Raw genomic sequence first — 22,000 nt, 5'->3', positions numbered from 1 at the left:
ACAGAAAGGCAGACAGCTGAGAAACTCAAGTTCATGTATCTATGTGGCTTCTTCTAACAGACTGAAGCAAGACAGAACCTCAGAGACCTCCTAGTCCAGAGGTTCTTCAATTTCTTTTGTATCATGGACCTCTATGGCAGTCTAGTGAAACCTATTGACCCCTATATTTTTTAAGTGCATAAAATAAAATACATAGGATTACAAAGCCAATTCTTCTAAAATACAATTATAAAATTAATGGGAAAAAAACAAATTGTCTGAAAACTATCCTTTTAGGTCTTCAGGTTAAGAATAATCTGATCTTGTCCAATCCCCTCATTTTTATGTTGGGGGGGAAACTGGAGCCCAAGTGGAGTAAGAGACTTGTCTAAGGTCATACTGATAGAAATGGAATTTGAATCCACATCTTCTGACTGAAGAGCTTTTTCCTATTGTTCTATGATAACAATCTATGCCTCTTTTCTTTCCTTTTGCACTGAGATGCTCTGCCCTTACAGAATGGTGGGGGCTAATCAAAATACATCAGCACTGCTAGCATTGATTTCTTTTCTGAAATACTCTAGTGGAAGAAGTTTTGATAGGGGAAGGAAAGTCAATTCACTGCCCACATCAAGAGAGTTCCTGCTTGTTCCCATTTTTGGCTTTGTGCAACATCCTATGCCCATGTTAACATGAACTATTTGTCCTCTTCAGTCAATACTTACTCAATACTTATCAAAACGAGACCTAGTTCAAAACTTGTGAGTCTTCTATAATTAAATCCTAATATAAAAGGGAATAACCTGAAAAAAATCAAAATCTTCTAGTACATTTAGAAAAGTTTTGCATACAATTACAGGTAATAGTTTTGACAATCAATTGCTTCAGGAGACCATGTTCAGATATGGATCCTCTTGCTGCAGTGTGGACAATTCACACAGGAGCAAATCCTACATGAAAAGTCATATATCATTTACCTCAAAGAGATCAAAGAAATGTATGTACAAAAATATTCATAGCAGCAATTTTTGCAGTAATAAAAACAACAGAAACTAAGATATGCTCTCCTTTTAGAGAACAGCTAAACAAATAATGGTATATGAGTGTAATGGAATACTAATATACCATAAGAAATGGAGAAATAGAGTTTCAGAGAAAACTGAGAAGACTTGTATGATCTGATGCAGAAATGTATAAAGCAGAACCAGAACAATTTATACAATGACTTAAGAACACTCAATGCAATGAGTAACAAAGTAAAGCAGGCCACCCACCTCCTGCCAGAAAAGTTATGGACTTTTAAGTCTATGCATGATGATGAGACACATATTTGGGCATGGCCAGAGGGGTAATTTGTTTTCCTTGACTATACACACAATTTTCTATTTTGCTGATGTTCAATTGGTAAAAGGAAACAAAGTAGAAGGGGAAAAAAAGGCTTGTTAAAATTTTTTCTAAACAACCAAATCTATTGAGATGGTAAACACCAGCACTGGAAACACTAGTTTATCTTTTTTTGTTCCCCACCTCTTTATTTAAAAGATCTTAAATCTTTACCCTAAACTATAAGTGCTCAATCTTCCTGATTTTCAAACAGATCTTCCCATTGAAAGTCCCAGGCATTCCTAAGAAGGGAAGAGAATTCTACAAAGTCTATATGCCTCTAAATTGCCTCAGTGAGAAAACAAAGTGGACTTTGAGATGTTGTGAAAATTATAAAATGGAGCAGAACAGTAATTCCCACTTCTTGGTCATGTCTATCATACATGTTTCTTCTGGCAATAATCATAGAGTTCAAATATTTGCAAACCCATCAAGACATCCAACCTATTTTATCTCTGCCAAGGGGCAGGTGTTTTTTTTTTTAAGTTTTTGCAAGGCAATGGGGTTAAGTGGCTTGCCCAAGACCACAGGTAATTATTAAGTGTCTGAGGTGGGATTTGAACTCAGTTACTCCTAACTCCAGGGCCAGTGCTCTATCCGCTGCGCCACCTAGCCGCCCCCGGCAGGTGTTTTCCATCAACTCCAGAAAGGTACAGTGCACCTTCCACTTAAATTCAATTCACCTGCAAATCATGTCATCAACTCTGTGATCTTCTTCAAGAAGAAAGAACAAACAAGAACAACTTTGCCTAGCAGATCAGGAAATCTTTTACATATGAGAGACAGTCTCAAAGGAAACTGAGTATTCTACTTCTTGTCATAGCTTCTGTGCAAAGGCTCTTAGCCTGGGGTACATGAACTTATTTGTGGTTTTTGTTTTTTATTAAATAACTATTTTAATAAAATTGGTTTTCTTTAAAATCTTATGTATTTTATTTTATGCATTGAAAAATATTATTCTGAGGGGGGTCCATAGGCATCATGAGAATACCAAAGGTAACCATACAGACAAAAATGCTAAGAACTCTTGGATCCTATTGAATAGAGAAAAGGGTTCCTGATCCTTCAAACTGCTTTAAATGAACTGGGTTCTTTTTTCCTCTAGCTGAATTACTTTCAGATATATTTTCTGCTAAAATGTATATTCTACTTCCTTAAGCAAAACCATTAAATCCTACTAACCGAAGCTGTCATGAATAACAACTCTTATGGATGAGGCAAGGGGGAGAGGGTAAGGTGAACATGTATCATCTGCTCATTTTTTGGGAGTCTACTGAAAATATATTCTTTATAAGTCTCCAGTGCGACTGCATGTTAATTATGTAGCTAATGATAGAAGATGAAATTAAAGTACCAGTGAGTTTTACACAAACGACATCCAAGCAAGCCAGCAGGCCAATGAGATGCCATCACTACCCTCTCTGCAGGGGCTGGTTGCTTTCAAGATTCATTTGGCCCCTGTCCCTGTTCCATTAGACAGCACCATTCCCTAATGGAAGTTGACACAAATCATTTACCTTCACCCCAGAGAAGAATGGAGAAGGGACACTAGGGCTCTGAGAAATCAAAGAAAGGCTAAAAATGAATGAGATCGAAAAACTGGGACAAGAAGAAAAGAGGTCAGAAGATTAACAGCTTCTTAAAGTTATGTCTCTGCTGCGCATGCCTCAAGAAATGGTGTCCTGAAATCAACCTGGAAAATGCTCGAGGGCACTCCTCCGCTTGCTACCAGCTGCCTCTCCATCAGCCTTCTGCAATTAGCCCACAGGCAGCATGTGGAAGGCTCCTAATCTCTGCCATGAGACTTCCTAACCCCACCCCACCCCTGCCCAGCACAAGTCAAGCCACTGCAGTCCTCAGGAGCCAAACTACAGACAGAGCTGGAAGGGACCTTGCAACTGGCTCATCCAGCTCCATCCTCTTACAGTTTGTCAGCAAGCATTGTACCAGGCACCTGGGGACACAAATACCCAGCCTGCGGGGGCACAGGAGACAGCATGCTGGAAAGCTTGAGTTTGAATCCTGGATCAGACACTCACTACTAGGGTAAGTCACAAGACCTCAGCCAACCTCAATTTCCTCATCTGTAAAATGAGGTTAATAATGATAGCATTCATAGGATTGCTGTAAAAACCAAAAAGATAACACGCCAAGTGTTTGCGAATCTTATACAGCATTAAATAAGTTAGCTGTTGCTACTATTATCAGCACTAATACTACTAGTATTACTACTACTACTACAACCACCACCACACCAGCACTACTACTGCCACTATTATAACTATCACTATTAACACTACCACAAACACCACTACTACCACTACTATCACCACCACTACTCCTATTATTGCCTCTACCACTCTCCACTCTCACCACTACTACTACCACTATTATCACTATCACTATTCTCACCACCACGACCACCACTAGCATATTCACTGTACCTTCATGAACCTAGTCATTTACACCTGGTCTCTCCCAGTAGTCTATGCTCCTTCACTTAACAATAATGGGAGAACACCATCCTGGCCAAACGCCAGCCCTGGAGCACTAGCATCCTTCAACCTTAACCAAATGCTAGCAACCAATCACTAAGTGTCCTACCATGACTTCAGGGCTCCAATGAGGTTTAGATGTTGCTGTCAGGTAAGAAAGTAGCCACATTTTACTAGGCCCACTAGAAGATCTTTCCTCTACTACAGAAGTGAGAAACTCACAGCTGATAGCAGCCCCAGCCCTCTGGAACCAGAATAAGGTATAATTGGAAAATGCTGAACAAAGTACATCAAAGTACATTATAATATTGTTGAAGTCGTTCCATTGTGCTTGACTCTCAATGATCCCTGGACTATACCATCCATGGGGTTTTCTCAGCAAAGATACTATTGTGGTTTTCATTTTATTCTCCAATGGATCAAGACAAACAGGTTAAGTGACTTGCCCAAGGTCACAATAGCTCATGAATGTCTGAGGATAGATTTGAACTCAGATCTTCCTGACCTTAAGTCCACAATTCTATTCACTGAGTACCTCTGCAGTACAGATAACATTAATTTGTGGTTTTCTAGGTCTCTTTGGCCTGTATGGATGGGTTGTATTTCAGCATGAGGTCACGCTTTTACTGTTAGTTAAGCCTCCACACCTGTGCTGGGGTGATGCCAGGATGAGAAGGAAGAAATTGCAGCTGAGGAAGAAGGCAATGTGAAATAAAGTCTCCCTTACCAGCCAGAGGACAGGGGACTAATTCTCCTTCCAAGCGGGCCTCGACATCTCCACCACTACAAGTGTCTCCAGAAATCTTTCGGTATCTAGTTGCATTAAAGAGGAAAATGAAGGGAAAAAAGCAAGTCAATAAATAATATCACCAAAACAATCATCCTCATAGATTCTGTGCAATTTATTCCTCCATAAAATGGGAAGCAAGGCTTTTCCCCATACATTCTGACTCAAGTCTATAGGCAGATCAGATAAACCTTGACAGTACTCCTGGAATCTGTCTTTTGACTCACTGCCTGATGGTGCATTGTGAGAAATTATCACCTGAACCAAATCCAAAAAGAATGCCATTTGGAAAAGATCTCTTAGATCCTAAGTCCCCCAGCTAGCTTGGTGAGGGAAGAATAACTGGCTCCCAAGAAGTCTATTCAACCAGGGAATAGAATGGAGTGTTCTGAAGCTTTACTCCATAACCAGCTTAAACTTGCCAGCCACAGCTTCCTCCCATTGCTCCCAGTTCTTCCTGGGGGGTCAAGAAGGATGAGTCATAATGACAGCTATTGGTTCCCACTGTGGGTTCTCTTTTCTCCAGGCTAAATATCTCCTGCTGTTCAACCACTCTTCCTAAGGCCTGCACTCAATGCTCCTCACCATCCCCACCTAAAAACAAGATGGCACCATACTTCAGAGGCCTGGATTCAGGTTCACCTGAAGCACCCGTACTCTGACACACCATGCTATACACTTAAGAGGGAGACATAGGTCTTACCCTCAAGGAGCTTATGATCTAATAGAATATGACAATATCTCCAAAAGGCAAAAGGACAAACTAGAAAATGATGAAGTGCCAAGACAAAGCCTAATCACAGTATTGTGAAAAATCTGAAGATGCTCAATTATTTCTAGCTAAAGGGAAATGGAAAAAAAAAAAAGGTTTTGTGGAGGAGGTGGCATATGAGATAGGACTTGAAGGAAAGAAAGGATATGAATGGAGGTAGGAGCGGGGAGGATCCCATCCATACCAGGATTTTCAGAAGATCTATCAAAGAGAGACTGGTCTCACCAGAGGGTGGGATAGGAAGGTCCTAAAGAGCCCTTTGAACTTTAAATTCTGTTACTCTATGACACTGCATTTAGGTGAATCAGGGTAGTAACTTTTAAATCTAAGCCCTGCAAAGCCCTGATTCTCCAACGTTTAAGTGTAGAGTCCCAGTTCTGGACTCCCTTATCCTTTCCCCAGGTGAGTGTTGGAGGGGCAGGAAACAAGGAGTACAAAGGAGACAAATACTCCATCAAGATCTCCCAGTGCTCCATTTATTTACCAAAACAGCAGTGCCTAAATACCTTTCTACTCTCTCATCCACTCCCATGACAGTTAAGTAAAATAAGGTTCTGATGCTCAAAGGCACCAGGTGTTGATAATCTACAGTATTCCCACACAAAATAGTCCCCAACATTTAGGGATGTTCTTACTGCATATGTATTCAAAATACTGGTGTTCCAGGTGAGCCTGGAAGTACGTAATACAGTTTGCTTGGAATAGATCTGTTATTGTTTTTCAGTCACATCTGACTCTTCATGATCCCATTTAGGGTTTTCTTGGCAAAGATACTGGAGTGGTTTGCCATTTCCTTCTTCAGCTCATTTTACAGATGAGGAGACTGAGGCAAACAGGGTTAAGTGACCTGCTCAGGGTCTCACAGGTAGTGTTTGAGACTGGATTTGAATTGAGGGAGATGAGTCTTCCTGACTTCAAGTTTGGTACTCTATCCACTGTACTACTTAGATGCCCTAGAATATAGACAATAGGAATACAATAACCCTTGGCCCAAGGCCACAGAGCCAATAAGGATCTGTATCTAGATTTGAACTGTCTTCCTGATTCAAGATCTGAGGCTTTACCCACAGTACCACTAGTTGCCTCTGATAGGACCCTATGGGCAAAGAGACAATTCTTCCCCTAGAGTTTGTGATAGAATAGACATAGTCCAATTTGCACCCTAGGTTTGGAGACAGGTTCCAAAGTACAAGCAGGATCCCAAATATAGACTAATATCAGACAAGGAAAATAAGTCATCCCAAAAAAAGATAGGAAGCCCTCAAGAATGAAATTCTGGTAATGTAAAAAGGAAACAATTCCAAAAATTAAAAGATTTATCTAAAGAGACCAACATGGATGCGCATGGAACACACCAACAACCAACTTAGGTTTTTTCAAAAAGATATGGATGTGGAGTGGCTAGGTGGCACAGTGGATAAAGCACCGGCCCTGGGTTCAAATCCGGTCTCAGACACTTAATAATTACCTAGCTGTGTGGCCTTGGGCAAGCCACTTAAGCCCATTTGCCTTGCAAAAAAACCTAAAAAAAAAAAGATATGGATGAAAAATGGAAGCAAGAGGATGAAATGTAGATAAAATATAAAAGCACAATACAGTCCTGGAAAATAATATCAATAACACTAGATCTCAGAATAGGCAGAGCCAGTGAGGAAGGGAAAAAAGGGCTGCAAAGGGAGACCTTTTTGCTAAGCAGAACGGGGGAAAGGAAGAGGCTCAGAGACAGGCCAAGAGTGGGATGATGTCTGACAAGGGCTGTGGAGCACCTATTTTGCTTTGGTCTTCTCTACTAAGAATGTTCTGAGCACTGGAAATAGCAGAAATGACTCACAAGGAGTTGCCAGCCAAGATAATTCAGGCAAGAATAAGAAAATATCCAGCTGCCCAGGAGGAACTCAAGTCACCAGATGACATATATTCTGTCCTATTATACCCTAGTCAGAGTAAGTGGTACCACTGCCTCCTCATAGTGCTCCCACCATACTGTACCCTGGCCAGACCACTTCTAAAGGGCAGTGCTCAGATGCTGCCATCTCTGTTTAGGAAGGACATTAATATTCTAAACAGTGTCCAGCAGAGGGCAAGTAAAATCACAAACAGCCATAAGTCTGGGCTATAGGAAAATCAGTTTAAAAAAACTAGGACTATCTAACCAAGAAGAGAAAACTTGGCAGGGAGGGAGGGAGGAGGAAGAAAAAGGAGATAATAATATCACAGGAGGATAATGGGCTATATATCCTCAGGCACTGAAAAGAACTGGCAGATGAGATTACTGAACCAATGGGATATCTGAAGGATGAGGGAGAACAGGAAAGGCACTGACACAGTGTGGGAGGGCAAATGTTCTGATGGGAGAGAAAAAAGCAAAAAAGACTGGAGTCTGCAAACTATAAAACTGAGGTCTGACTGATTCCCAGCAAAATTCAAGGTCAGTAATTAAAGAGTTGGTTAGTGAGCCCCTAAGAAGGAAAGCTCCAACTAGAAGATGTCCCATCTGACTTCCTCAAGAACAGGTCAGGTCTGAGTCACCTTATTTCCACTTTGGATGGAATTTATACCTATCTAGTTTACCTATAAATACCTGAGAAAGCCTCTCATGTGATTCTGGAAAGAAAAGTGATGATGTGGACATGTTGACTACAGGATGATTGGATCTGGGACTAGTCAAATGCCTGGACTCCAAGTGGGGGACTCACTAAATGCTTTCATGCCCACTGGCAATGAAGTCCCCACTGGATGTCCCCAGGTTAAGGCTGCCCCCAGGCTGTCTTTATCCATGACCTGAACAAAGGCATAAACATGCACATTAAGACTTCAGACGGCACAAAGCTGGAAGGAACCTAAAAACAGATGAGCATCAAGAGCCAAAAAGACTTTACAGGCTAGAGCCCTGAGATGACTTCAGTAAGATAAAATCCACTAAGGGTAAATGTGGAATCTTACAGCTGGATTCAAAGAACCAGCTTCCCCAGGAGAAGATTGGGGGAGGCAAAACTAGACAGCAGGTTGACCAAAAAAAAGATTTAGAAGTTGTCAAGTATGATAACAGCAAAACCAAGAAAGCCACATCTAAAGTACCATAATCCAGATATGGGGGACCATTTTTTAAGAAAGTGATCAATATTTTAGAGAAAGTCCAACAATGAGCAAAATAAATAAACTGGAAATACTTAGTTGAGAAAACTTGGTGGGATGAAGAGAGAAGATAATAATATTAAAATAATTAGCATTAATATAAAGCTTTAAGATCTACTCATTTTACAAACAATAAGTTTTTGTCATCACAATAACCCTCAGAGATAGGTGTTATCATCACCCCCATTTTAGAGATGAAGAAACTGAAACAAACAGAAGTGACTTGTTCAGAATCACACTGCTAATATCTAAGGTTTTGATTTAGTTTGACTTGAACTCATATTTTCCTTACACCAGGTCCTAAGCTCTAGCTACTACATTATCTTAGTAGCTATCTTTTAAGTATTTGAAAAATTGAATGAGGATAAACCTAGTTCTGTTTGGCCCAAGGGGAAAGAACCAGTAGAAGTTAAAAAGAAACAACCACAGGTTTGCTATCTAGAGGAAGAAAACTTTCCTAACAATCAGAACTACACAAAAGTAGAATAGGCTGCCTTGAAAGGAAGCCAGTTCTCTCTCATTGGAAATCTTCAATTAAAGGCTGGATGCCAAGTGGACAGGATGCTGCATTATTGATTCTCCATGATTCTTCAGGTATGGACTGAACTGAATGGCTACTGAGACTACTTCCAATTCTAATATTCTGGGGACAGGTCGGGGTATCCCCAAACATGGGTCTATCTATGATAACAGAACAGCATACTCCTCCTGACATGATGCTAGAAGAACTCTCATTGGACATACATACCCTCTTGTCTTCCTATAAGTAGAACCCACGGGACAAGGCACAGGAGGGGAGAAGGGTTTACTGGCAAACTCAGGATCAGGAACACAAACTTCTAAGGACAGATCTTCACTCATCTTGAAACCAAAATCACTGAAAAAGAGACAAAGAGGTGGGAAAGACAGATTAGGAAACCCATCCTTTTGCTTCATATGGTAATGTTGTACAAAGATCACTTGAGTGGACTCAAAAATACACTGAATAAATAAATGAACTTCCATAGGCCTCAGGTCCCCAGCTCTGCAGGCACTCAAATATTCACCTATTAAATGAGAATGAATGAACCTCCATAGACCTCATTAGGCCTCTGGTCCCCAACATGCCACAGACAAGATAGATGACCTTGGCCCTTTAATGGACTAAATAGCTACCGAGATCATTTCCAGCTCTAATATTCTGAGGGCAGGCTGGGGGATCCCCAAACATGGATCTGTCTGTGATAGCAGAGTACTCTCAAGTTCTCATTTTCTTCATCTGTAAATGGAAGTAGTTGTTAGACTAGATGATCTTTAAAGTCTCTTTTAGTCCTAAAATTCTGTGAGTCAAAGGGAATTTCCCCATAAAAGTACACTGACAGAAAATTTTCATTTATCCTTATTAAATCTACCTATCTCAACAGTTTCCCTGTGTGTTTTTTAGATATCCAAGGAGAAACCTTAGTTTCTCTGCTGCCCAAAAAGACAGAACCAAGCAAAGGAGATTTCTTGCTGTCAGATATATATCTAAAAAAGGCTGGAATATGGGCTTGATAGAGGTGGAAGACAAATATGTGGGCATGTGAACTTAATTCTGGTTCTGGCTTCATTCTGGCTGTATGCTAAGCCAGAGAAGATGATGAAAGTGTCTAACCTAAAATGAAATAGTTGTTTAAAAAGGGAGCTTAGATCTCTAGGCTTAGTGGCAGAAAAGAATGAACTTTTCCTTGGAAGGGGAACACTACTGGGTTTTCTCAGTTGAGTGTGATGGCCACAAGGAGGCACTCATCACTATCCAGGGTGGCACACTACACCTAAGATGACCAGAAAGTGGTTGGTTCTGGACAGATGAAGCCCAGAGACTGGTACAGAGAGCAACCCACACCTGGCAGAAATTACCACACCCAGGAGCAACCAAAAGCCAGCATACCATGATTCCAAGGAGGCACATTGAGACCGACAGGGAAATGAATAATTATGCCCAGTAACTGATAACATACCCAGTTAGGACAGTGCAATGGCATCACTAGAAAATATCAATGAATGAGCAGCATTAGCAGTAAGAGTTGGCAGCTAAGTAGGGCAATGGGTGCCATGTTGGGCCTTCAGTTAGGAAGATCTGAGGTCAAATCTGACCTCAGATACTTGCTAGCTGGGTGATCTTAGATAAGTCCTTTAACCACCATCTTAGTTCTCCCAACTGTAAATGGAGATAATAAGAGCACCTCCCTCCCTCCCAAGGTTGTTGTGAGGATCAAAATGAGAAAATATTTGTAAACTGCTTAGCACACTGCCTAGCCCAGGGTAGATACTACTTAAATGTTAGTTATTATTATTATATCTACTACACATGCACCCCTCAAGCATGGTTTCTATACATGCCCATCTAACTGACTAATAGCACGTATATTTCTTTAGGGGATGTTGCTCAAGTTTTGGAGGGAATGCTCTATTCTGACTTTTATTACTAAGCTCCTCCAATAGATATCTGTTCTCAGAATTAACTGTTTCTTGAGTGGTGGCAGTGGAGGTGGAGGTAGCAGTGGTGCTGGTGGTGGCAGCAGCGGTATGTGTGTGTGTGTGTGTGTGTGTGTGTGTGTGTGTGTGTGTGTGTGTGTTATACATGTGCATGTGTGCACTGCCCGAATGACTAAGAAATCATTTATATGTAAAGCTATTACATCTTAGCTTTCTTCCTCATTCTAAGCAATGCTCACCAATTTATTCACACCTATTGAGTATCTGAAGACTTCTCAAGAGTCAGTCATTCCCCAAAATGAACTCAGAAGCTGAAATATATTTGTTTTTCAGAAGCAGATTTCCAGTCTGTCGAGCATCAAGATTCACAGAAAAGCAGATTAATGCAATGAGAAGAGCACTGGTTTTGAGACTGGGACATCTGGCCTAGAATATCAACTCAAACACATCCTAAATAATTTCATCTCTCCTGAGTTTTGGTTTCCTTATCTGTAAAATGGTCATGTAGCTGGAAAGAATCAGAGATTAAGATTTAAATTCAAGGTTTCCTGATTCTAAGACTTGAAGTTCTTTATCATCATAACAAGAGAGTTCCTAGTGAAAAAAAAACTGACCCAAAATGGGTACTTTCTTCCCCATTTAGCTCATTGGTATCAGGGCAGTATATCCCAAAGCCTTCTGCTCTTCTACATCTGCTGGCATTTACCATTCATAGTCCTCCCTTGTACAGGAACAGTTGGACACCACCACCGGCCTATCAAAATCTTCTCCATTGAAGCATGTTGCATGTGGAGTCCTCCGTTTGAAGACAGTCTTGTGTCCCAGCAAACATTCATTACCCCGTTCATCAGATGGTGACCAGAGCTTATAGTCATTCTCGGTGCAAGGAACCCCTGATGGGGACGAGAAAAAAAGAACAAAATCTGTAGCATTAAGCCACCAACATGAAATGCCCTTCATTACCTAATTATTCATCAACTTCCCCCCCAACCCTGTCCCATTTTGTAGTTACCTAGAAGTCATCTTTCATTCCTTCTCCTCCCTCCCATATCCCTATTTCCAATCAGTCAATCATGTCAATCCTACTACTACAATATCTTTTCTCTGATTTTTCCTCTCCTCTCACAAAACCCTATATAGACCTTTCATGTAAACAAGCATAATGGCCTCCTCAATAGTCACCTTGCCTCTACCACGTGGCTACCCCACTCAAAAAAAACCTTTAGAGCCTGCACACTGTCCCTAGGAGAGAAAAATATATTCTTTGTTGTAGCACTCAAGACCCTCACAATATGGCTGCCCCATGGTCAATGCCACTCTGCTTCATGCGTTCCATGTTTGAGACAAACCAGTTTATAATCTGATTCCTAAATTCAACATTACACTTCCTGCCTCCATCTATTCACAAAGGCATTCCCCAGGTCCCTCCTCATCTCTGCTCTCAGATTCCAGGCTGGGCTGCAGCCAGCTCTTACTGGCTCTAGAGAGCCAATTGTTAAATTTGCAATGAGCATTGATCCTCAGGAGTTGTCAAGGGCTACAAATCAGAGCTTCCTTTGTCATTTTGTGAATTTACTAGATTTGAGAAAAATTTAAATAATGCAGATTAAATGTAAAAGTGCTTGATATGTACATTTCCATCCCTCCACCCCTCTCAGAGAGCTGGGTGTTAAAACACTTACCAGCACACCCCTGCTCAGATCAAGACAGCACTGGGGGCACTGCCTTTGTGAGGCATTCCCAGATCCCTCCAGCTATTAGTGCTTTCTCTCTCTCTCTCTCTCTCCCCCAATTTCCCCTAAACTGATACCTTTTCATGTCCATGATATAAATCTCCTATTCACTTATACACACACACCAATGTCAAGGCCCTTGGCAAATCTTAAAGTCATATAGAAGTTGGACTCATGGAAGATAATCTGATTTAGGAACAATTCCCTTCACCTTGATTCATAGAGCAGTAGAATGGAATCTCAATGACACAGGGATGTCATGGGAACACAGCACTTACTTTCCCTATTTGGAAAGCATCTTATGCTCCCTAAGAAGGAGGTAAGAGAGAGACAGAAACTGCAGGACTAACACAGATGCATGCTTCATTCACCACTAGAATTTCCTTATTGCCTCTTCATAGAAGCCTTAATCTGCATTTGTTTTTTTCCGCAGATTTCTGATATTTTGTTTTGTTATTCACACCTGTGATCACCTTCTCCAATCAGTCAATAAGTCCCTAGAAGGTAAGGATAGTTTCCTTCTTCTGGAGCTCTTTAGAGAGTCTGGTTTGGGGTTCTGTATACAGCAGGCACTCAATAAGTGTTGACTGACCCATGAAATAATGATTACCAAGCTGGTGGTAGCAGATGATAACTCCCATGAAGATTCACTCACCCAGTACATCTGTTGTGTTAATCTGCAGGATCAGCCAACTGTGCCCATTCTCTTTGTATGACCCAAAAATGGTGAATATAGTGCTCTTTTCTCCAGGTTCAGTGAGAAGTCCATACACAAATACAGGTTTCTCTGAGAAGCTGAATGTTTTCCAGGTCTCCCCTTCATTGGTACTGTACCTACCCAAACAAAAACAAGGAAATTCATTAGGTAAAATTTCATGTACTAAACAGCCTCAGGGAAGGCAGCCAAGACAAAATGACAAAGCAAAGTTTTGTTTACTTATTATAACAATATTAAATTTTGTCCTTGTGAAAAATTACCTGGAGGTTTAGTTCCCCACTGAGCTTAGGAGGGACCTAGGGTCCTACTGCAATCTTTTTTTTTTATCTCAAATTACATACAAAATACAGCCTGTCTTCATTTTTCATATGTATTTGAGATTTTAGGCTTAGTTCTTCAGAATAAAATCTTTACTGTTATATCCCAAGTGAAAATATCTTTCCCTCCTCAGATTTCTTATAGTCAATCAGCTTAACTGTCCTTTTATCCTTTTAACATTTTGCTTTGTATCCTATTGCTTTGCTGGACAGGTCTTATTCATCCACCCCCAGAATGTGCGCTCCGAAGACAAATTCCTTTGTTTGGCATTAAAGCTTTAACAGCCTGGTTCCAGGCTGCCTTTCCTGGTTTATTATGCATTGCTCCTCGTCACACACCCCATGATCCAGCCAACTGGCCTTCTGACTCTCAATGCATACACAACATTCCATATCTCAACTCCACGACCCTCTCCAACCCCACCAAAACCAGAATGCATTCCACTGTGCTCCTGGAATATCTAGTTTTCTTCAAAGCTAGGCTCAAACGCCACTGCCATATGAGGTCTTTCCTGACCCCCCAGGACCCAGTCAAGGGACCACAGAAGATGATGCAATATGTAAAATGAAATTCTGATGATACAGTTTTACAAATGACCCCGATGAAAGAGAAAATGGGAGGACCATATATTGAATAATCATATGCAGTATCAAAAACAAACAAACCTCTGCATATTGGAATAACAGGTATAACATTAATATTTATTAAAGTTTAAAAGTCTTTTATTTAGGTTCAAGAAAAATCAAGCTCACAAGTATAAGATGGTGAGAAGCATGGCTACATTACAGTTCATGTGAGGAAGACTCAGATGCTGATGTCTCCCCCATGGAAACTACCTTGTATTTATTTTTTATATATTTATATGTGCATATACTATAAATTTCTTAAGTACTGGAATAGTTTGATTTTCATCTTTGTATCTCCAGCACCTAACACAATGTTTGGGTCCCTCAAGCACTGAGCACAAACACTGATATAATAGGACCATAAGAAATATATATTTTATATATTTATAATCTACTGCATTTTAAAAATTTATATATTGTATTCAATTTTAAAATTATATATATAAAACATATATTGAAATCATTTCAGATTCACTCAAAACAGTACTTTCTATTGTGCTTTGATTTTTATCCGTGTATATATATATATATATGTATATACATATATATACACATATATATGTATAAAAAACACCCCATAATGGGGAGGATTTAGCTTTATCCTAAAGAACCTAATAATGGTGAGGATCATTAGGCCCCAGTAGAAGGAAGCTGAAAAAATGCCTTCCTTCAAGGTCTTCATGACAGGCAGGATGAGCTGACCTCTCCAATCCCCTCCCTTGCCTGTGGTTTTTGTAAAGGCTTCACATGCATTCACAAACATACCAATCTAATGAAGCTGTCTTGCTCGGTAGAAATGATGAGCAGCGTCTGTGTGCTTTGTGATAATGCTGGAAATCCAGTCTTTTGCACATTGCCTAATTATTTCTATTTATAAGTTCTTCCATCTCTAGCTAACCTCAAGAGATGAAACATTTCATTTCCCAGGAGGTACCAGAAGGGCCCAACCAATAATGTGCTAATGAGGCTAACAAGCAAATACACGGTCAAGCACAGGCCTGTTGCTGCAAACAAAACTGCTCATTTAAAAGAAAACTATTTTCAAGAATTTCTCAAAAAAAGGGGGGGGAGTGCCTGGAACAACTACAGATAGTAAAGGAAGTAATAAAGGGAGATTTACAAAACTTAATATAAATGGATATTCTATCTGTTACTGATTCAGATGAACAATGGGATCACTTAATGAAATGGAAGCTAACAACCTTGGAAGAACATGGCCACATCACCTTTAGACTGAGTAGCAAATGAGATTCCAAAAGAATACCTGAGAAAACATCCAGTCAAATATAAATACCAAACTTAGGGATCACAGATTCAGAGCTAAAAGGAACTACCTAATCCAACCCTCTCATTTTACAGATAAAGCAACTGAGGCCCAAGTTGAAATGACTTGTCCAAGATCAAAAATGTGGTAATAATCAGAGGAGGGCATCATGCTAAATTGGGGATATAAAAATAGAAGAGGTCCTAGTTTCTGACCTTGAGAATTGGCTAGGTTATTGACAAATAAATCCTTTAGGAAAACATGCTTCCAAAAGTTTAGGGAACAGATATTTTTCCAGCAGAGAGGACTGGAAAATTTTTGTTTTGTTTTGTTTGCAAGGCAAATGGGGTTAAGTGGCTTGCCCAAGGTCAAACAGCTAGGTAATTATTAAGTGTCTGAGATTTGAACCCAGGTACTCCTGACTCCAGGGCCGGTGCTTTATCCACTGCGCCATCTAGCAGCCCAACTAGAAAATTTAATAAAGGAAAATGGTTCACAAAGGAGAAGGTGACCTTTTAAATGAAATTGTTGGGGGGGTTTTTCACTTCAGCAAATCTTCATTTTATTTCATTTTTTTAGCAAGTCTTACATTTATAAACAGTCTCAAAATGGCAAATAACAAGAATTCTTGTTAAATGAAATTGTTAATGCAATTTTTCTAACTATCCCAAAGAAGGGGAAAGAGGATAGTATATAATGAACAGCAGAGACACAAAAAGACCTCAATAGGACAAAATGATGGGTATTAAATTTATTCCTAATGAAGTTCAAGTCTTATGCATGGATTCAAGAAAAAGCAACCTTCCAAGTTTGGGAACAGTGTGAGACATGGTTCTACAATTGCTAGTGTGAAAAGGACCTAGAGTATTAGTGGACTTCATTAGAAAGTTTGTAATGAGTCAGAAGAAAACATGTCGTCAACAAAGCTACTTAATAATCTAAGGTGAATTTGGAAAACAGTATAGGGGAAAGACCTACAAGACCTACAACAGTTCATCAATGCAACACCCCCTAAAAAGGGGGATGATAGTTCCATTTTACTCTGTCCTTGTCAGACCACATCTGAAAAATTGCACTTACCTCTGAGCATTATATTTTAGAGATGGATATTAACAAAATGAAGAATGTTCAAAAGAAGGTGGTCAAGACAATGAACCTCAAAACTCTGATATAAGAATGCTGGTTGAAAAAACCTGGGTTATTGAATTTGGAAAAGAATATAGGGGAACATGATAGCTATCTTCAAGTATCTGTAAGCCTGTTAGTTGGAAGGATGACTTGTTTTTGTTAGGATCAATGGGTAAAAGTTATAGAGAGATAGTTTAAGGGTTTGTTAAATAAGAAAAAAAAATAGAAAAGTATACAGAGCTTGCTAATTTAATGGCACAAATTCATCATCTCTCAAGTCAATATTGAGAAGAAAGTGGTCAAGATAAAGAATTTCAAAACTCTAACATGAGAAGGCTGGTTGAAAAAACATGGGTTAGTGAATTTGGAAAACAGAATGGGGAGAGACCTGCAAGACCTACAGCAATTCATCAATTCTGTTTCTTGACTTGACTTCCCAAGGAACAACAGAGAACAACAAACCCCAAAGACATCACTAGGGGCAGCTAGGTGGCATAGTGGATAGAACACTGGCCCTGGAATCAGGAGGACCTGAGTTCAAATCTGAACTCAGACACTTAATAATTACCTAACTGTGTGACTTTGGGCAAGTCACTTAACCCCATTGCCTTGCAAAAACCAAAAGAGAAAGAGAGAGAAAGAGATCACCAAAGCTTAGAATAAAAGAAATTTAAGAGATGAAACCTTTAAGTCCAAACAATACCTGAACCAAAAAACCACTTAATATAACCAAGAAACAATCATCTACCTAATCTGCTTGAAAAACCTCCTAGATGTTTCCTTCTTCATTGGAGATAGTTAGAAAAACTGCATTACCAGAATTTCATTTTTAAGGTTATCTTCTTTGTGAATCATTTTTCCTTTGTTAAATTTTTCATCCTTCTTTGTTCAAAGAATATCTGTTCTCTAAAATGTTACAGGAAGTATGTTTTCCTAAAGGATTTGTCACTGAATTAGTCAACTCTCAGGGCCAGAGGCTAGAACCTCTTCTATTTTTTGCAAACCCAGCACTTAGCTATTATCAGAAGGCTACTTCACAGTGAGAAAAGTTATCAGGTTTATTTCCTTGTAGTAAAACCCTTGTCCTAGTTGCTATTATATTGGCAACAGCAAGTTATCTGGGGTCTTCAACCTTCTAACAGTAGCATCTCTGGTCAAAAACTTGATGGAAAATAAAGAAAGATTAAAATGAACATTTCAGATAGTCCGAGTTTCTAACATATATAATACATAGTCAAACAAGAATAAGCTGAATTTATTTTGATTTAATTTTTTTAATGTGATCAATTGTTTCAATGTCTCATTACTGGATCTAGGAATAGGTAATAGAACAACTGGTACTTTTTGTGTCTTTAGCAAAAAATAAAGAATCCTATATTGATGATTCATTTCCTCTTTCATTTCAAATAGCTGACTGGAGATGTGGTTCAAGTTTAATTAGCACTCTGTGCTCTGTCCACAAGCACAGTTCCTGGGGATAGGAGGCAGGAAGAATGCTTTAGCACTCAGAATATAAAAAGAAAAGATCACAACGGATGATTCACAGGTCAAGATCTGATTTACCAGCCTGATCTTGAGAGATGAGAACAACTTACATTTCTTCTCAGAGAGTCTGCCTTCAACATAAAGATATACTTGATAATGATATTTATGACTTACCAAAAAGAATTCTTCTAAAGAGATGGGAAGGGCTTTGCTAGCAGTACACCCCCAGCACCTCATGTGGTGGTTCTAGCTCATGAAAGCTGACCCCTGGTCAAGGGGGCAGGCGTTGAACTCAGAGCCCAAATATCTCCCTTACTGCCATGCCTGGGGCATCCTGCTCCTCATCTCAAACTTTAAGGAGACCAAAAGAGATTCCACTTTGGAATGAAGCCTAAAGTCACTCCTATCAGACACACCTATCAGGGTCTTGTCTAGCCTCTAGGTTACTGAAGTAAAAAGTTCATGATTTGGACATCCGAAATCTTAGAACTGCAAGAGACCTCAGAGGCCTAAAGAGACCTCACACACCTAAAAAAAAAAAATCCCCACCAATGACATTCCTGAGAAGTGATCATTGAACCTTTGTTTAAAGGCCCCCAGAGAAGGAGAACCTTCTACTTCCAAGGCAGCCCATTCCAGGGTTGAATAGTTCTCACTGTGGTGATGTTTTTCCTTTTGACCATCAAGCCTGAATCTACCCATGTGGACTTTTCACTCATTGCTCCTTGTTCTTTCTTCTGAGGCCAAGCAGATCTGCCCTAATCCCTGTTCCCATATGACAGTCACTCAAATACTTGAAGACAGTTATTATTTTCATATATCTATTTCTATGTGTGTATACACAAATATTATGTATGTTCCACATTTCAAATATATATTTATGTGTTTCATATAGTCATATATACATGCAGATATATGAAAAAACATAAATATTATAAACACATACATGCATGTATACATGTATATATCCCCTAAGCCTTCCTTTTTTAATTTAAATATCAGCATTTCACAATAAAAAGAGGGAAGATTTGGTTTAAATAATATCAAGCAAGAGATTACCATTTACATCTGGGAGAAATTACAATTTGGGACATTGTTTGGGGTTTTGTTTGTTTTTGAAAACACAATTATTTATCTAATGGTGTCTAACTTCAAGAAGTTGTAAAATGATTTTGCATCCTTACTGTGTGCATGTGCGCGTGTGTGTGCACATACACATACATACACACACACACACACACACACACACACACACAAACACACCCTTTAGATAATTAGATAGCAAAGGTAACCCAGAATTACATTCCCTGACAGAAGAGAAAAAATCCTTGGGATCAAAATGTTTAAATAGGAACAATGAGAGGCAAGGTGATAATAAAATAGTACTTTTTGTGCAAATCAGAAGATCAATATTCAAATCCCACCTTTAACACTACCTTTATGACCATGAAGCGGTCATTCAACTTCTCAGAGTCTTAGCTTCATCATCTGTAAAATGAAGTAATAACTCTTGAGCTACCTATTTCACAGGACTATTGGCAACAAAGTACTCTGCAAATCTTAAGTCACTAGGAACAGAAGCTGTTGTTAGTATCTTTATTACCATCATCACTGTTATTACAAACCTCATGTACTGCAAAGCAGTAATTTCTGAACAAATCTAAAAATCAGAATAGAGCCATCCTTAACAGTCCCAAGAGTTAAGTCACAGATAAGCTATTCAAGAATTACTGTACATTTGCTGTGCAAATAGTAGGTAGCTTATAAATGTCAAACTAAAATGAATTTTTAAAAATATATTGAAATCATCACATCACAGAAATTAGCATTTAAAAAGGGGATAGTGCCTATGTTGAGTCAGAAGACCTGTGTTCTAAATCTACCTCTTTTACTCATCCTACCCTTTTGACCTTAAGCAAAGTCCTGGACCTCAATTTCCTCACCTGTAAGTCACAAACCACAGTATTATCTACCAGGTGCTAAATGTTGTGAAACAAGGGGGGGAGGGAAGGAAGAAAGGAACTATCAAAAAAAAAAAATCATATCCATTAACTCATTTAATCTTCCAAACAACACTATGAAGTCATTTCACAGAAAAGAGAATGGAAGAAAAGTAATATAAATGACCCACCACAATTCACACAGTCAATATTAGATGTCAGACTAAAGCCTTGAAATGGGTGTTTCTTTTCTCTTGATGCTCACCAACTTATATTCTGAGAAAATGATTCATTGTTCACAATAGAGAAAAAAAAAGAAAAAAACTTAGCTTACTTCAGCTGATTGGTTTCCATCCCCTGAGCAATGGCCAGAAGAATACCTCCATGATCACCCCAAGTATAGTAATGAGGTCCAGAAAGGGCCTGAGAAGAAAAAGTCAATAGGTCATTCCATTCTGTCAATAGAAGGCTAAAAATATTGTGTTTTTAAAATAACTACTAGATTCAAGATATAAAAAGGAATTTAAGTTTGATATAGTGTACATAATAAGCAAGTATATTATGAATGAATGAATATATGCATTATCACATGGTTATCATTTGATTCTCCCAACAATTGTGTCAAATAGGGAAGATATTGTTAGTCCACTTTTTACAGATGAAAAAACTGAGGACTAGACTGCTTGTGACTTGCCAGAGTTGCAGCTAATAAGAGGCAAATCTAGCACCATATCTTCTCTTAGCACTACATAAACCTAGCTCCAAAACTCAGAATTCTATACAAATTCTATAATTAATCTGAAAGGCGACCTGAAGAACTTCAGCTGAAACTGCTACTAAACTGAGCAACTTCCTCATTTGAAAAATAACTATCTTCAATATCTGTCTACTATATGATTTCCTACTGCCTACAAACCCGTCCATGTTTCACTCAACCTCAAACAATCTTCACTTGATCCAATCATTCTGAAAACTATCATCCTCTGTCCTTTTTGTGGTCAACCTCTTTGAAAAGGCTTTTCACAATCACTGCCTCCTACTGCCTTTCTTCTCACTGCAATCTGACTTCTGACCTCATTCCTCAGGCTCCCCAAAGTTATCTGTAATCTAAATGCAAAATCTAATGGCCAATACTCATCCTTCTCAATCTCTCTTCTGTTTTTGACACCATCAATTACTCTCTTCATTTTTATAATTTCTTTTCTCAAGGTTTTCACTCATGGTTCTCCTGCCTGTCTGAATTCTCCTTTTTTAGTCTCCTTTGCTAAATCATCAATCCAAGATCATACTGATTAACCATGAGTGTCTCACTGGACCCTCTTCTTTTCTACCAGTATTTGATCTCACCTAGCGAGCTCATCAGTTCACATAGATTCGATTATTATCCCTTTGTATATGATTCTCAGATTTATTTTTCCCAGTCCTAACCTCTTTCATGATGTTCAGTCTTGTACCTCCAACTGCCTACTGGACATCTCAAACTAGATATCCTAAGCTCAATATGTCCAGACTGAACTCATTATCTTTTCCCAAAATCCTCCCATCTTCTTCATTTTCCTATTAATGTCAAGGGCACAACCATACTATCAGTCACACAGGTTTGAGATCTAAGTATTACTCTTGACTCTTTTACTTTCTCTATGATCCATCTGTCCAGGTCCCCCCCACCCTGCCACACACACACACACACACACACACACACACACACACACACACACACTTTGGTCAATATCTAAATACTGACCAAGTCTCTGAATCCCACTGGTTCAAAGTGAATGTA

The 22,000-nt window shown here is 39.2% G+C and overlaps 1 protein-coding gene across 1 annotated transcript in view; it reads right to left on the bottom strand.

Annotated features, from left to right (window-relative positions):
* The window catches only part of SORL1 (sortilin related receptor 1), a 198,660-nt gene that overhangs the window by 88,207 nt on the left and 88,453 nt on the right, over positions 1–22,000 (bottom strand). Inside the window, exons 12-16 of the mRNA XM_074215297.1 lie at positions 20,555–20,643; positions 13,397–13,575; positions 11,715–11,901; positions 9,300–9,428; positions 4,585–4,670 (exon numbers count right to left, since the gene is read on the bottom strand). Of these exons, the coding sequence (XP_074071398.1) occupies positions 4,585–4,670; positions 9,300–9,428; positions 11,715–11,901; positions 13,397–13,575; positions 20,555–20,643 (670 nt within the window). The remainder of the gene's footprint in view (positions 1–4,584; positions 4,671–9,299; positions 9,429–11,714; positions 11,902–13,396; positions 13,576–20,554; positions 20,644–22,000) is intronic.

Source organism: Macrotis lagotis, chromosome 1 (assembly GCF_037893015.1).
Source record: "Macrotis lagotis isolate mMagLag1 chromosome 1, bilby.v1.9.chrom.fasta, whole genome shotgun sequence".
NCBI classification, from domain to species: Eukaryota; Metazoa; Chordata; class Mammalia; order Peramelemorphia; family Peramelidae; genus Macrotis; species Macrotis lagotis.
This window is presented reverse-complemented; position numbering and strand designations above follow the sequence as displayed.